This window comes from Rhyacophila brunnea, unplaced genomic scaffold (assembly GCF_057557595.1).
Source record: "Rhyacophila brunnea isolate RB1 unplaced genomic scaffold, BYU_Rbru_1.0 scaffold_4, whole genome shotgun sequence".
Classification (NCBI taxonomy): Eukaryota; Metazoa; Arthropoda; class Insecta; order Trichoptera; family Rhyacophilidae; genus Rhyacophila; species Rhyacophila brunnea.
This window is the reverse complement of record NW_028233068.1, coordinates 12,160,518-12,176,220: the sequence shown is the minus strand read 5'-3', so window position 1 is coordinate 12,176,220 and position 15,703 is coordinate 12,160,518. Positions and strand designations below refer to the sequence as shown.

The 15,703-nt window shown below is 31.8% G+C and overlaps 1 protein-coding gene across 1 annotated transcript in view; it reads left to right on the top strand.

The window, feature by feature from the left end:
- Positions 1–14,875, top strand: part of uex (metal transporter uex) — a 96,421-nt gene extending 81,546 nt beyond the window's left edge. The window contains exons 5-14 of the mRNA XM_085954081.1: positions 2,081–2,252; positions 4,050–4,241; positions 6,286–6,432; positions 7,572–7,712; positions 8,006–8,151; positions 8,254–8,380; positions 9,910–10,045; positions 11,006–11,117; positions 11,884–11,958; positions 12,345–14,875. Coding sequence (XP_085810207.1) covers positions 2,081–2,252; positions 4,050–4,241; positions 6,286–6,432; positions 7,572–7,712; positions 8,006–8,151; positions 8,254–8,380; positions 9,910–10,045; positions 11,006–11,117; positions 11,884–11,958; positions 12,345–12,482 — 1,386 coding nt within the window. The 3' untranslated portion in view covers positions 12,483–14,875. The remainder of the gene's footprint in view (positions 1–2,080; positions 2,253–4,049; positions 4,242–6,285; positions 6,433–7,571; positions 7,713–8,005; positions 8,152–8,253; positions 8,381–9,909; positions 10,046–11,005; positions 11,118–11,883; positions 11,959–12,344) is intronic.
- Positions 14,876–15,703: the final 828 nt, after the last annotated feature.

The following is a 15,703-nucleotide window of genomic DNA, read 5'->3' as shown; positions in this document are numbered from 1 at the left end:
GCCTTTGATCGAATGGTTTAAAATAGATTTATTTTTTTACGAATCAACACCTTCTCGCTACAATAAATTGTATTTAAACAAAATGTTTTTGTTGTTTCCATCAAAAAAGGGTAACCGCCAAAGAGATTGGACTCATCTCTTTGGTAACCGCACATTCACTCCCGAACAAGACTGCGATTCGATTTATCACGTTTTCACGTTAAATTTCTCTCACTGACTTTTTTAATTATCACCATGGAATTGAGAGGACACGCGAAAAATGCGATGGGAATAAATCGATGTTCGCTATGTCCCACCTAACCTTAGAAAGGTCGCACATATTCCGAAATAGACCTGTCGTAAAATGCCATAGAAGGTCAGCCATTAATTTATGTTCTATACGTCTCCCATCAAATTTATACCATCGTCACTTTGATAGTAGGTAGGCTGTCCGACATTGCACGCGAAACAGCGGTTCTCAACCCTTTGATAAATGACAATTTTTTATTAATAATAATTTACAATCTCATTTACTTCTTACATCTTCTAGAGATTACGAATACTTCGTAATAAGTAAATCCTCTATAACTTGTTATATTATAATATACATAGATATTAAATTTTTAATTGATTATATTAGTTTAAAAAAAATACAAACAGGTACAAAAGAAAGAAAGTGTAATTACGAAATTAGACAGATTATATTAAGAATCTATAAAATAACGTCCATCTGATTCAATCTCACTTAAGTGGAATATATCAATATCCAAAACAATTCCGTTGCACTTCAATTCAATTCTAGAATTTCGTGATATAACAATAGAAGACACAAAAAAGATTTTTTACCATTACATTATTAAAATACAATTACACTCGTACCTTAAAAAATATTAATACAAAAACAATATTTGAGAAAGTTATGTAAAAAAAACTTGCCCATCCCCTAATCTAATCCATAGAAAATAAACAGGTGACTAACTATGTTTGCTTGATTTAAAACTTTTTTTTTTGAAAATCTCAAAACTAATAAAATAACAAGTCTTTCAAAAGTGACTGTCTATTCTAAAAAATGGCCAATTTTTTTTGAAAATTTGTGACTGCTCACTTTCTTTCGAGCGAAAATGCTTTTATTTTTGACAACAATCATAATATCGGAAACTAATTATTCCGAAATCCCAGAGTTCATGAATCAAAAAATTGATTATTGAAAATACTGTGGTTTTGGGGTAAAAGTGCTTAAGTCAGTTTAGTTTCAGCTGAGATAATCGGTTTTGAAATAAATCACAGTTTTAAAAATACTCTTGCATAGAAGTTAATTAGTTGGTGTATCTTTTTGTTTATTTCTTTTATATTATTTATGTATAATTAAGTTTTGATATTGTGTTGTATTCAATTTTTTCAATTAGTGATTTTACTTAGAATTAAAAATGATTTTCTCAATTCAAGCTATTTCTACAAATTAAAATACCTATCTATTTATTTTGCTTACATATTGTGACTAAATCTATGATACAGAAAAAAGAGCATTATAAATTATTTACAGACATTGGTATTGAAATCTTAATTTCGTAAAAAGCGACGAATAATACAAAATTAGAAATTAATATTTCTAGTAGTTATGTCTTTTAGTCATCATTCATCAGCTAACATCAATTTCTCATAAAAACAAAAACCACCCCACTCCACTCTGTGGAGACCCTTATTATGATCTTATTAGGATTGGACATGCTAAAAAAAATTTTTTTTTGTAAATTTTTCTCCTTACATTTTATAATTATTTTATAATATCATGTACTATTTAAATAAATATGTTGGGTAAATAAATCCTAATAAGATAGTTGCAATAGTAGTGAATTAAATATTTGGTACTGTTCGGTTATACGGAATACAGCGGAAAACGCATTTTGAAAATACCCGATATACTGGATTATTTGTTAGGTTAGGTTAGGTTAGGTTTGGTTAGGTTAACCTAACAAATAATCCAGTATATCGGCTATTTTCAAAATGTGTTTTCCGCTGTATTCCGTATAACCAAACAGTACCAAATATTTTATTTGCATTGTAGGTACATAATATAATACAACTTTTTTTTCTCTTCTAGGTAACGACAGACATCAATGATTTGGACAGAGACGAGGTAAACATCATCAGCGGTGCACTAGAGCTGAGGAAGAAGACCGTCAATGAGATCATGACTAAAATCGAAGATGTATTCATGTTGGACTATGACGCTGTGCTAGATTTTGAGACTGTCTCCGAGATCATGAAAACAGGTAAATAAACAGGCAATGACATTCTTCTTAAATAATGACAACTGATAATTTATGAAAGATCATTGCCATCATGATCGTTTGTGATCTCCGTGTGTCCATCATTATAGTATTATAATAAGGATTGGGGTTAAGGCCATGGTATGTCCACTTGTATTGCTCTACCATGCTAAATAGAAAGATAGTGTTTTTGGTTTTAGTGAAATGAGAACCCAAGTTTTAAACTACCCCTTCTCTTATTTTATGTAAAATTATTCAAAAAATTATTTAACAATCAAATAATTTTACATATAGAGGATAAGGTAGTTTAAAACTTGGGTTCTCATTTCACTAAAACCAAAAACACTGTCTTTTTACTTAGCATGGAAGTGCTGTCTAATCCATGTTTTGAGTACCGGACCATCCCCAAATTTTAATAGTATGTATTGTCATCACCATGACAAGGGATGAAGGGGGGGGGGGGGGGCGACAGGACCCTAGCCTGGGGGCCCGTCAAGGCGAGTCGATAAGTGAGATAAACACAAACAAAAAAGCTATTTTCCTTGTTATTTAAAATTATGTGGTTATACGATACAATTTTTAATTGTGTATCAATACTCGACAACCCCATAATTCAAATGAATGTGAAAATGTAGAAAAAAAACACTAAATATACACATTAATTTTACTGCATACACCGTTTGGAAAACGTTACTGTAGAGCGTCACATTGCCTTTATCCTTAGCGATATGCAAGGGGTCCCGCCAAAGATCCTGGCCTGGGAGCCCTTTCATTATGTGAGGGCCGTGGTCACCACATTAGCATGTGTGTGTCGAATTTAAAGTCCCTGGGTATACGGGATATGTGCAAAAATTGAACGCTACAGAAAATGTTGCAGATTTTAGCTTATCTTTTTAAATTATAAAGTTGATATAACATAATATTTGGTAAGTGTAAGATAAGATGAACTAAAAACATTTATAAGAGCATTTTTGACATTAGAGACCCCATTATCAATTATTATTGAATGTTTGTGTTATTAATATCATACGGAGATGGTGAAAACTTTACTAAAATTCTTTTTTTCTGGTGACAATTAATGCGTTTGTAACAGGAACTAAAAGTTTTCTAACCCCTAAACATTTTCCAAATGTCATTTACATTTCAAGACTCAAGGCCGACTATATTCAGGTCATGTCACTGAATTGCGAATTAACAATGGTTGTGCTGGTTTTTGATTATCTTCGAATGCAATGTAATGACCTGTTTGCAAAAAATAAAGATTTTCGATTGCATATTTTGTTGAAATTATTACCATTTATTTGATATGCAATAATCATCATTTCATCAAAGTGTACAATTTTGTGTCACCGCCTGATTATAGTGGGCCTTGTTCAAGACTAAATCAAACTGTTACTGAAAAGGCACACACCTTGACATTAATTATAAATGATAGTATCACAGGTTTAATGATTTAAAATTACCATGAAATATGCACCCAGGAAACACAAAAATAAGGGATGTGGGTTACATTCTGGCTCTAAGAAGCTACAATTCTCAAGTATTGGTGATATTTGAGGTAACTCAATGGGCTTTTTATTTCTTGCATTTATTTTGCCAGACAGTCATTAAATTATAAACCATAACTGATTTCAAAGTCTTGGACTATGGTGACCGGCTTTCACATTTCTATCTGTTTAATCTGTTTTGTGTGACTATAAAATTTAATAAATCGGAATCTACATACTTTTATTAATTATAAATATCATTATGTATGAAGTTTTTTTATAATATGTTACATACAAACTGTTTACTGTTTAGGTTACTCCAGAATTCCAGTGTATGAAGGCAACAGAACGAACATCATTGCCATGCTCTACATCAAGGATTTGGCTTTCGTAGACCCTGATGATAACACTCCTCTAAGAACGCTGTGTCAGTTTTACCAGAATCCATGCAACTTCGTTTTTGAGGATGTAACTTTGGATGTCATATTCAAACAGTTCAAAGAAGGTATGAACAATATGTACATAACTTGGCAATGGTGTAAAGTTTTAATATTTGAATTTCTTGTATACCAAGAGTGTAAATGATTTATCAATTATTTGTTATACGAGATTTCAAAGAGAAAGATAATTTGAAATTATATTTATTATGTAAGTTAGTTACGAAATGAACCGAAATTTACTATCAAATGCGCGATATAATATTATGGATTCTTATATTAAATTTTTGTGTACTATCAAGTTATCAAATTTTTATTTTTTTTTGCTTTCACGATCGGACAAAATATTCATTGGAATACCTTCTTTTTGGTGTGCAGGCATAGAGTTTTTATGTTTATGTCTTTGTAATTTTAGTATTACAAATCTCTCGAAAAATTTTCTACATATTAAAGACCGGCATCTATTCTTCATCAAGCATCACTATTAAAATGGTAGCAGCCTTGCGATTTTGTCCTCAATAATATTGCAATAAATTCTGTATTACTGATCTCATTTCGAAGTGAATAAAAAAAAAATAACTATCCATAGCTAAATATTATTATGAAAAAACAGATTTTTTTTTTTTTATCCTCGAGATTTTTATCCTCAATATTTCCAGTCAAACTATTGTTAGCCTTGTATAAATAAGCAGGTAAACTTTTATTTTTATTCAATAAATAATTCACAATATCTGAGAGTGTAATGCCGGGTACTCATTAGCGAGCCGTAACTGTGACCGTTGCAGTTACAGTGACCAGTATGGACGCCAAATAATTAGTTCGCGAACCTAATGAATAATTATTTTGCATCTAGAGTTGGTGACAGTATCTGAAACGGTTACAGTTACGGCTCGCTAATGAGTACCCGGCTTAACATTTGAATATTTAATGTTGTTTAATAATATGATGTTTGTTATGAAAAATAGTATCTCGAAACCCTGTGATTTTTTGTTCACCTCCACAGGCTGTCATTGGCTGCAGTGTTAGCATTATTATTTTCATAAACATAACGGAAGAATAATGGTGGCATAACTCCAAATACTGATTTTGCAAAATATAAACTGTTTATTTAAGTGTTTTGATTATACAAAATTAGTTGATTTATCACAAGATGTGCAGACAAGACAGGAAAAGTCATGAGATATAAGTTATTTGGAATTGTGCCACTACTCTTTCTTACCTATTCGTAATATGTAAAGAGCAAGCCATTGTTGACAAATTCTTATTGTTTTGAGACACAAAAGATTTCAATATGATTAATAATGTATCTTTTCTTTGATTTTAAATACTAATGCTGCAATTACATTATGATCACGTCATGTACTGTCACATGCTGTCACGGCAACAAATTATGTCTATAGTTTCGTCATTCCGCAGAATATTTTGAATGGTCACTATCTCTATGAATTCAACTCTAATGTATTAGTATTTTGAATTATTATTTATTATTCATGCTAATTTCAATTAATTTTAACAGGTTCTATGTGTGCATACATTAAAATTACTGGCGATATTGCATCCATAGATAATATTTTGAACAGAACCCAGCCTGCAGACACTAGATAATAGATAATAATTTAATAGAAAATCCACAGAGAAAACACTAAAAACAAAGAACCTGCAGATTTTGACATGAGTCGAAAATGTGTAGGCATGTAGAAAATGATAAAAACCGTTAATTGAGTCATGCGGATGTTCGCGTGAGGTGACTTCATTGTTGTTATGGTGATTTTGGCAGATTTTGCTAACTGATAATGTTCATTTAAAGGTTCAAAATCTGCTACGGGATGGGAGCATCAGTCTGATAACATTTTAAATACCAAGAACAACGACATTACACAATTTTTTACCGTAGCGGCAGCTTACTGTGACAGCACATAACATGTTCATAATGTATTTGAATCTTAATACTCTTTGTATTAATCATGTAAGTACTATATTATCAGCTTGTATAAACACTATGGCACTTCAGTAAATAAATAGTAAACGGAACAAATGAGAACACTCATGAATAGTCTAAAATTACTTTCAATAACTGACTGTGGATGTTCCTGATTGTAACTATTTTTCCAGGACATAAGGGCCACATGGCGTTTGTGCAGAGAGTTAACAACGAAGGAGAGGGAGATCCATTTTACGAGACCGTCGGTTTGGTCACCCTGGAGGATGTCATTGAAGAGCTGATACAAGCTGAGATCATGGACGAAACTGATGTATTTAGTGAGTACATGACTTGACTCTTTTTTTTTGTTATCTATCCAAATTAATGTATTCGCAGCTTCTGGATATCAGGATAATCAATGTTACATAGTTATGTGATTTTACGAATTTACTGTTTAATTTACTTTTACTTTGAAGTAACTTTGGTAAAAAAAAAAAAAACTAAAGCAGGTATGGCCGACAGTTTGATGGCAAAGTTTTCTTGATCACAGCTATATCATTATTTTACAATCTCTAAACAATGTACGTATCTAATAGATTCAGAATTAACATAAATTGAGCGTTTCGAATTTAAAACTACTTTGAAAAATGAGACAAAATTACAGTAAGACATACTGTTGAAAAACTATTTTAATTAGATCTTTGTTCATTTATTTGCTTGCGACTATAATTATTGATAACACATTAAATTAAACATCCTGGCGTTTCAATACTAAAAAAAATCATAAAAATACACACTGGGGGAAAATTATATAAAGGCGTATGTTTTTTTTTTCTCACAACTTGCCCATTTTAAAATACATACCCTCTGATAAAACTACATTTAAGTGCAATGATTGCTCATCTAAATATATGTAAACAACTAATATAAAATGAGATTTACAATGTTTCTTCATTTAAATGCATGCGGCTGAGTTATGTCAAATGACAAAAATTGATATTATTTACTACTGTCGAACAAGATCGTCTTCTCAACGTGTTAAAACTGTGAACTAATAAGCCCTCCTGTTTTTAACCGCACTTCGACTTTAACGACTTCCGGTCATCGACGAGTTGTCCATGTGTTAAAACTGTGAACTAACAAGCCCCTCCTATTTAGTTAATCGCACTTTGACTACAGCGACTTCCGGTTATTGCCTACATCTTCTTGTCGGACAGTAGTGAAAAACTACATAAATGCGATGTTCGCTCATTTAAATGCTCACATCTCACTGCTTTTAAAAGATATAAAATAACACATTGGTATACAATCATACCAATCCATTCCTCGCTAAATTTTTATACGAATGTGATAGGTAGCTTGTGACCATATTTCTGTGCAAAAAGTTGATCAGAACAACAAACAAGTTATCCACTCCTGTTCTACGGTGATGTTAAATTATCAACACCATCTTCATTCTGTGACACTTTTTTTATAGCTGACAACAAATCAAAACGTCGCCGCATGCGCCCACCAAATAAACTTCAGGACTTGGGAGTTTTCGCCGAGAGGAGAGAAAACCAGAGGATAAGAATTTCACCGCAGTTGACTCTGGCCACCTTCCAATACCTGAGCACGGGTATATGAATTTTTATATTCCTCTTATAAATGAAATCACATTCCTACCATGAAGGAATTTTTACTACTTCTAAAACGTTGACTCATCTCTAGTAGAAACTAATCTGGATCTGGGCTACCTCCGGAAAACGTCTGCCGCAGTTCTCTTTTGTAGTTTTATTTTTGAACCGGACTGCGTATTTTCAATTTTCTACTGAATTAGTATTGCTTAAATATTATCCTCCTTACCGTGATTTCACAGTATGCCCTCTCTGGGAAGAAAATATATTTTTATAATTTAGTTTTTCTTTACAGCTGTGGATGCATTTAAGCCTGATGTGGTGTCGGAAACGATCCTCAGAAGAATGCTGAAGCAGGATATTATCCATCACATCAAGTTCAGAAGTAAAGAACGGCAAAAAACTGAACCGACCACACTAATTTACGAACAGGGAAAACCGGTAAGTTGAAAATAATGTTAAATTTAACAACCAAAATCATACCTGTCACTCAGACTATTATGATTTTTATGAAGTGATTTACAAATTTCTCTTTTTTTCCAGGTGGACTACTTTGTATTGATTCTTGAAGGTCGTGTGGAAGTGACAGTCGGCAAAGAGAAGCTGATCTTCGAAAGTGGACCCTTCACCTATTTCGGCTCACAGGCGCTCATGCAGAACGTCACTATTGGTATGTATAATGACTTTTCCTCATTTTATTGAACTAAGACTACAATTTACAGATGGTATTGGTTAGTTTTTAAAAATCAATTAAACCCTGCCTAAGCCAAACCATAATATTTTTGGTATATTTTGGGCGATACAATAAAATTGTGCACACTTTTTCATTCACACTTATTTGTTTTCGCTGGATTAAGAATACATATTACACATATTGTTGGTTCATTTTTTTTAATCATTAAGCCGTGCCTAACCAATCTATAATGGATGAAAAATATTATTCTATCTATAAAATATCCAAAGTTATGTATGATTTAATTACATAATTTTAGATAGGTACTTTATAGATATATGAGTATTTTTTGACTATTATCTATTATTGCTTGGTCTTCACAGAGTTTAATTGAATTTAAGAAACCAACCAACAGTATCTGTAAATTGTAGTCTTATTTCAATGAAAACAGACACGTATGACTGACAAGTTTAATGTGTACTGTTTTTGGCGGATCTTAACAGCCTACCTCCACCCTTCGCCAGTGGCGTGCAGTGACTTTTGTTTGTAGGTATGCTGTGATCATATTTTCACGGAGTTTTGTAACTAACTGAACTTTGTCGGGCGACTGATTGTAGTAATATGGTGTATATATTATTGCAGAGTAGTAGCTCTTCAATATTCTACATAATATAAATATATTAAAGAACCTTTAATAGAAATATACCTATAAGTAGGCTAACCATACGTCCCTGTTTCACACATTTGTCCCGGTGTCCCGGCTGCTATTCCTCGTATGAATGATCGGCAATAATAAATTTTCACGATTGGCCGTAGACAGTAGACGCATTACTAACGACACTTCAAATAGAAAAGAAGTAGGACTAGAGCCTGTTGTTGTTAGATACTTTTTACCATTGGAAGGTGTCCACGTAAAACTGCTGGATTCTGAGTCTGTTCACGGCGAGACGTCGGAAATATTGACTGAAAATATAATTTCGGCATTGCGTCGTCATGAGATTGATGAAAAGATAGTTGCATTTTGTGGTGACAATATTGTTACACGAATTTTGGACGCGTACATAGAAGAAGGCAAAATAACGTTTACAGCCAACTCAAACAAGAGCTTGATGTTAGGCATTGGATGTAGTACTAAAAAAGTTCATTCCAGCCAGAAGTACGACTGTTACAATAAATAAATAAATTTCAATTTCTGCTTCAGCATAATTCTTCTTTTGTACATACTTTTAATAATAAAACAATTTTAGTGGTTAAATTTGTTTCTTTGACGTATCTCCCGTTCATGTCCCTGTTTAGAGTTTCATAATTATGATAAGCCTACCTATAAGGTAAATTTTACTACACAATTGCAAATAATGCATAATGTTATTACTTCTGGGGATGGACCGCACATCACCATGATGATGAGTTTTATGTCACTGTGTGTTCTTTGCTTCTCTTGATCCATCTTTTGGAATCCATTCCTCAATCTACAGGTCTCTTCGTCACCTTTGACAATGAATTTATGTTCCCCATTTTTTTTATAGCTGAATCACCTGTTGTGCCCCCATCGGCGTTGGGCTCTCTCCAATCAATCAACATGGACGCCATGATCAGATACTCCTTCATACCTGACTACTCCGTTAGGGCTATAACGGAAGTATTTTATGTCACTATCAAAAGGTATATAATTTTGTGTCCGGCAATTTGTACGTATGCAGTTCGCCGTATCACACTTCACCGTGAAATGTTGTATCGGAAATATATGGTCGTATATTAAAGACCGTACAATCTCTTTGGGTCGTATAGTGCCTACTGATTTTTTCTTTTTTCTTTTATAGTGTTAACTGTCAATTCATGGTGGAGCTGCAATGTATTATTTTGATTAATTATTTGTTAAATTATATAAAACACAACTTTATAGTACTTATTCCACTTTTTAAATTAAATTTTGGAATAAGTAATAAAACACGGTTCTCGTCGGTTTACAGGAAGCCAGCGGCAATCAAATTTTGAAAATAGCCGATATACTGAATTATTTGTTAGGTTTTCATTCTTGAATTCATGAATTTTGCCAAAATCAGCCATGAAAAGTGGTGCTGTTGCCGCCTGGCTTCCTGTAAACCAACTTGTACCAGAAACACTTAACAAAATATGTAATATAAACTACCGAAATACAAGGGAAAGACTGCAGAAAATTGGTATGTAATTAAATTAGAAATACAGAACAAGGCATAATTTTTTCATCTCTTTCCGATAGAAAGCTCACGGCGAACTGTGCTGTGCTATGGTGAAATGTAATAAAATAAATAGCTTTTATAATTTTGTCAAAATGTAACTTGGGTTAGGAAGTTGTTTGTTTTTTACAATTGAAATTAATAATATTATAATCTATTCTGTATGCCAGATATTTTTAGATAATCAAGTTGACCTGTGTCATATTTAATTCCACAGTCTGATTATGTATTACTAATTTCACATTTGTGCCAGATAAACCGTGGCTTCCACTTCTTTTACATTAAATTTATTAATGTTGTACATTTGATAACCTCAGATAATATAGATATATACAATGTGTGTAATGATGTATTCTACTGATATATTGTAAATGATCGTTGCATTGACTGTTATGATTTTTTATAGATCTCTCTACTTGGCTGCAAAGAGAGCGACATTAATGGAGAGGTGTGCACCTGGCAGTCGGAATAAAGCAAGCGATGATGCAGGAGAACAATTTGACGATGAAGTTGAAAAGGTAATAATATTTTAATATCATTTGCTCTAACGTCTGTTCTTAGTGGAAAACAATTATTAGCATGTCTCCTTTTTGCTTTTTTTATTTTTCATTACTTTATTACCAATGTAATTTTGAAGAAAATCTTCTTGTAGTAACCCATTGGAGACAATCGGCGCCAATTTGACGCCGCTATTCACCAAGTGATTATGTACAATCGGCATCAATTTGGCGCCACTTGTCTCTGATAAAAATGTTTTATTTTTAGATATTTTTTTAATTTTACATGTTTATTTAAAAAGAGAAGTACATATTTCAATACCTACACAAGTTTAAAGAAGAGATTGAGATTAAATATAATAAAAAAGTTGTGACAATTTTAGTAAACTGCTGTCAAATTTAATACAAAATTTAATCTGATTGTTGGTTCACTTTTTTCTGTTTTTAAGTCTGTCTTCAATGGGATAAGATGGAGCTGAAATATATTATGAAAGTGAATTAATTCATGTAGTTTTCCATCATGTCTATGGTTATTAACATTCAGCTTCCCTTGACCTGTAAAATAATAGTAGTAAACCATTGGTTGATTGTAAAATCAGATCAGCCGCCATTTTTTAAATATCAATCGACCAACTTTAAACATGGTTTTCAAATTATTTCTATCTAAGTATTTACAGTCCTAAATATGCTCGCCTGTTTTTTGTGATTGTCTCGAAGTGGCTGTTCATCGTGGACTTTGAAACCAATCACGTTTCACATTTAATTTTTAATTATTGTATCTTTCCAGCTTCTCCATTCTCTTGAAGAAGAAGGAAGTCCACTTCCTACGAGATCGCCATCACATCATATGAATTCACATCATGTAAGTTTAATACCAGTATCTACAACTTAATCTCATTTAGAAAATTGTATCCCATATGAGTATGTACATAGTTCAATAATGTCCAGAATATTATCTGCCTTGATTATGCCATTTAATAATTAATGCCCAGGCACGCACACAAAGGGAAGAGGTTTCGGGTCCGGACCCTCCCCAGGAATGAAAAATTACCAATATACTGTGTTATGTATTTGGAGATAAAATGACGTATTTTAAAAAATATGTAAAGATTATCATTCAATTAAATAATTAAAATTTGAAAAAAACAGTTAAATTTTTTATTTAGATTCATTTTCAACTGAGGAAATTTTGAATAAAGCGCCGCTGATTGATGCATTACACCTATTTTAATTTCAATATTTTCTCAGGTGTCTCCTTTGGGCCCCAACGGCTCAGTCCACACGTCACGTCAACACTCGCCGTCAAAGACAATCACCCACAATGACAACCCGTCACATGGAGTGGACGCACACAGTGAAGACAGTGCCCTACTACCGCATAGCTAGTATAAGGATTCGGGTCCCCATTCCATCCAGCCGGATGTCAGGGGGCTCAAAGTTGAAGATGACACCAAGAGGAACTGCGAACCGGGGACGGGTTCGCACAGCGATGACAGTTTGAGTAAAGAAATCGATGTGAACGGAGTTGTTACGATACAGGACACTGTACAGATTCATGAGAATAAGGCGCAGAACTAAAACAGGGCCTTAATTTAGCTCGTATCGTTGTAATAAGACATTTTTTATTGGCGAGACAGGGCTTTGTAGACTAATAATTATTGAAGCCAAATGAGACTTGTTGTGTTTGCAAACAAAATAAATATTATAACCAATGTATAGTTCAATAGGGAAATAATTTCTAAACCTGGAAGCCAGAGTATCGTACGTCCAAAAAGATCACTTCTGGAAAACAAAATTAAGATTTTTTAATATGCCTCTTGATGTCTCTGGACTTTTGGCTTTTTGGTTTTTATATTTATGTGATGAATATATTCAAAGGCAAATTATTGCCTTTCAAAGATATGACACTCCTGTACATAACTCATTTACTGGAAAATATTACATTCGACACACTGTTGCTGATGTACAATTATTTAAAATAGCCATCATGAAAATGCAATATAATGAAATGTTAAGTAATATCTCACCACAAAGAGTTACATAGTTTTCATTGTAACTATAAAAGCAATACTTGTGCGTTTGTAATAAATCTGTCATGTTCAAATTAGTAGTTACTAATTAAAAAATGTATACATAGTGTATATCATCGATACATATATATTTTTTTACGACTGATCTTATTGCCGTCAGCATTTTAATTATGAAACTGTCTCTCGATCAAAAACTGTCTTGTCATTCAAAAACTTACTTCCAATTTTTAAAACTGTCCTTTATCGGACAGCGTGTAGTTTGTTAGTATGACCAGTGCGAGCCTCGATTATGTAGATTTATAAGATATAAAGGAGTCATTTATTATGTTGTGTCTATCGGTGCGTGATAACTTCTTTGTCTGACACTTTAATTCAATGGTGATAATTATGAAACTGTTGCATTCTTGCATATTACATATTGATGGACGTTCTTAGGATCCATCGTTAAAGATCAAAATGTAATTTAATATTGTGTCGTACATATTTCCGGAAGTATTTTTTTCTGATGCTTACTGAAGGGAGATTTTTCTATGTTATTATTTAAATTTAAATGCTAATTTATATAATAGTTGCGTAGGTTTTTTATAAGTCTTTTTACAAAAAAAAAGTAAGACACTGTTAACTTTAAAATTTATGCAAGTTAATTTTAATCAGTGTCTAGTAGTATTAAACTTACTCACTAATTAAAGACATATAGAAAAAATAGAATTTAGTTTAAATTTTTTATCTAATATTTCGAAAAATTTTAATATTTGGAAATGCACGATTTCGTTAATTATTATTGCACTCTGTGCTTAAATTTCTCATTGTAATAGATGACATATTATGATGGTACTTACTGCCAAAAGCTTTTTTCTCATTAAAATATTTCACATTGTCCAATTCAGCCCTATTGTACTTATATAAATCTTATCCTCTATAGTCTATCTATACATATACTGCTTATTGTCAAATTTCTAAATCAAAAATTTCCATAATCTTGCTTAAAATATATTACCTACTGACATCTGGTAGAAAACTGCAAAAACTGAATAAAGATGAATAATTAATGCATTCTGCCAGTTGACTGGTGCAAAAATGATTTAAAGGATATAATGTTCTTGAGAATTAAATATGTACATATTCAATCTCCTAATAAAATCTGTATTATTTTTGTGTACATAGTTCTTCATATTATTAATATCAGTATATTGTGAAATGAGGTGCTTGACGGAAGTTGAAAAAAAAATATGCCTGTGTTTATACTTACATGCTTTTTTTGATAAAAAAAAATTATCCGTGTTGCATGAAACAGCAGGTATAAAATACCGTTTATTTATTTTTCTCACAACACTGCTATTGTATTTCACAATGATATAATACAATATTGTCATTCTTGGCAATCAACTGAAACATTCATGCTCATACGCTCCATACCTAGTACATATTATTATATTATTAGTCTAAAATTTGTAAATCCCGTGTTGATCAAAATAAATATTTTATAGAAAACGCTAATACAGTATAACCTCGTTTTTACGTGCCCGGAATTCACGTTTTCCCGGCAATTGCGTGTAATTTTTTCAGTCCCGATGTATTTCAGTACATTTAATACCCGCATTTACGTTTTTCTTTCCCGCGATTTACGTCGGAAATATTCAAAATCTGTGAGTTACGCGCGCTTGACACTGATTGGGTCGTGACATTCGAACTGCGTAAGGTGAGAATTACATAACAAAAATGCAACAAACTAATATACATGATTTTTTTAATAAAAAATAAAAAAAAATTCAATAAAAATTTTAATTGAATGTTGTTTTTTAATAAAACGTTATTTTTTAGAAACATAAAATTTAAATGTTCTTTTTTTCAATAACCCCCCTTTTACATTTTCCCTCCAATAATGTTTTTTTTTCTTCAGTTCCTTAAAAAAACGTAAAATAGGGGTTATACTGTATTATCAAATATCTACCTCTGTGTAAGATACTTGCACCCATAACAAGTCTAATCATTTCAAAAATCTATCCATAAAATTCTTGTAATTCATGTCCTTATAATGGAATCAAACTTGCAAATAATCTCATTAAGTAATTACAAGGTATCGTGACCATTTTGTGAAGTTTGAATTTTTTTTTAAAGTGTTGGATTTACAATGTTTAAATATGAAGTATTTTTATTAAAGTCAGGCATATTTTTTTTAATGTATTTTATCCTATTGATAGATTTTGTCAATACATATGTTTCGATCCAGATTATAAATCTGTGTATTTATACAATGTGTAACTTCCATAAATGTTTGATATTATTAAAATATTTACAAAGATTTCGGTTAAAATACTTAATTTTTTCGTAATAATAATGAATGATTCAACATTAAAAATATATTATATTGTGCAATTACATTTACTATCTCCTGTAAATACCTATTCATTGTTTGCCTATTATATGAGAAATATTCAAAATAAATTGCGTGTCCAGTAGCATGGTGTTTAGTAAAGGTGAATTTTTAAAATAAAAACTATTTTACATACTTATAAATAAATATTAACGTAATAGTTTCCAATTTGACAGTGCCTATTTGTAATAAATAATAGATAT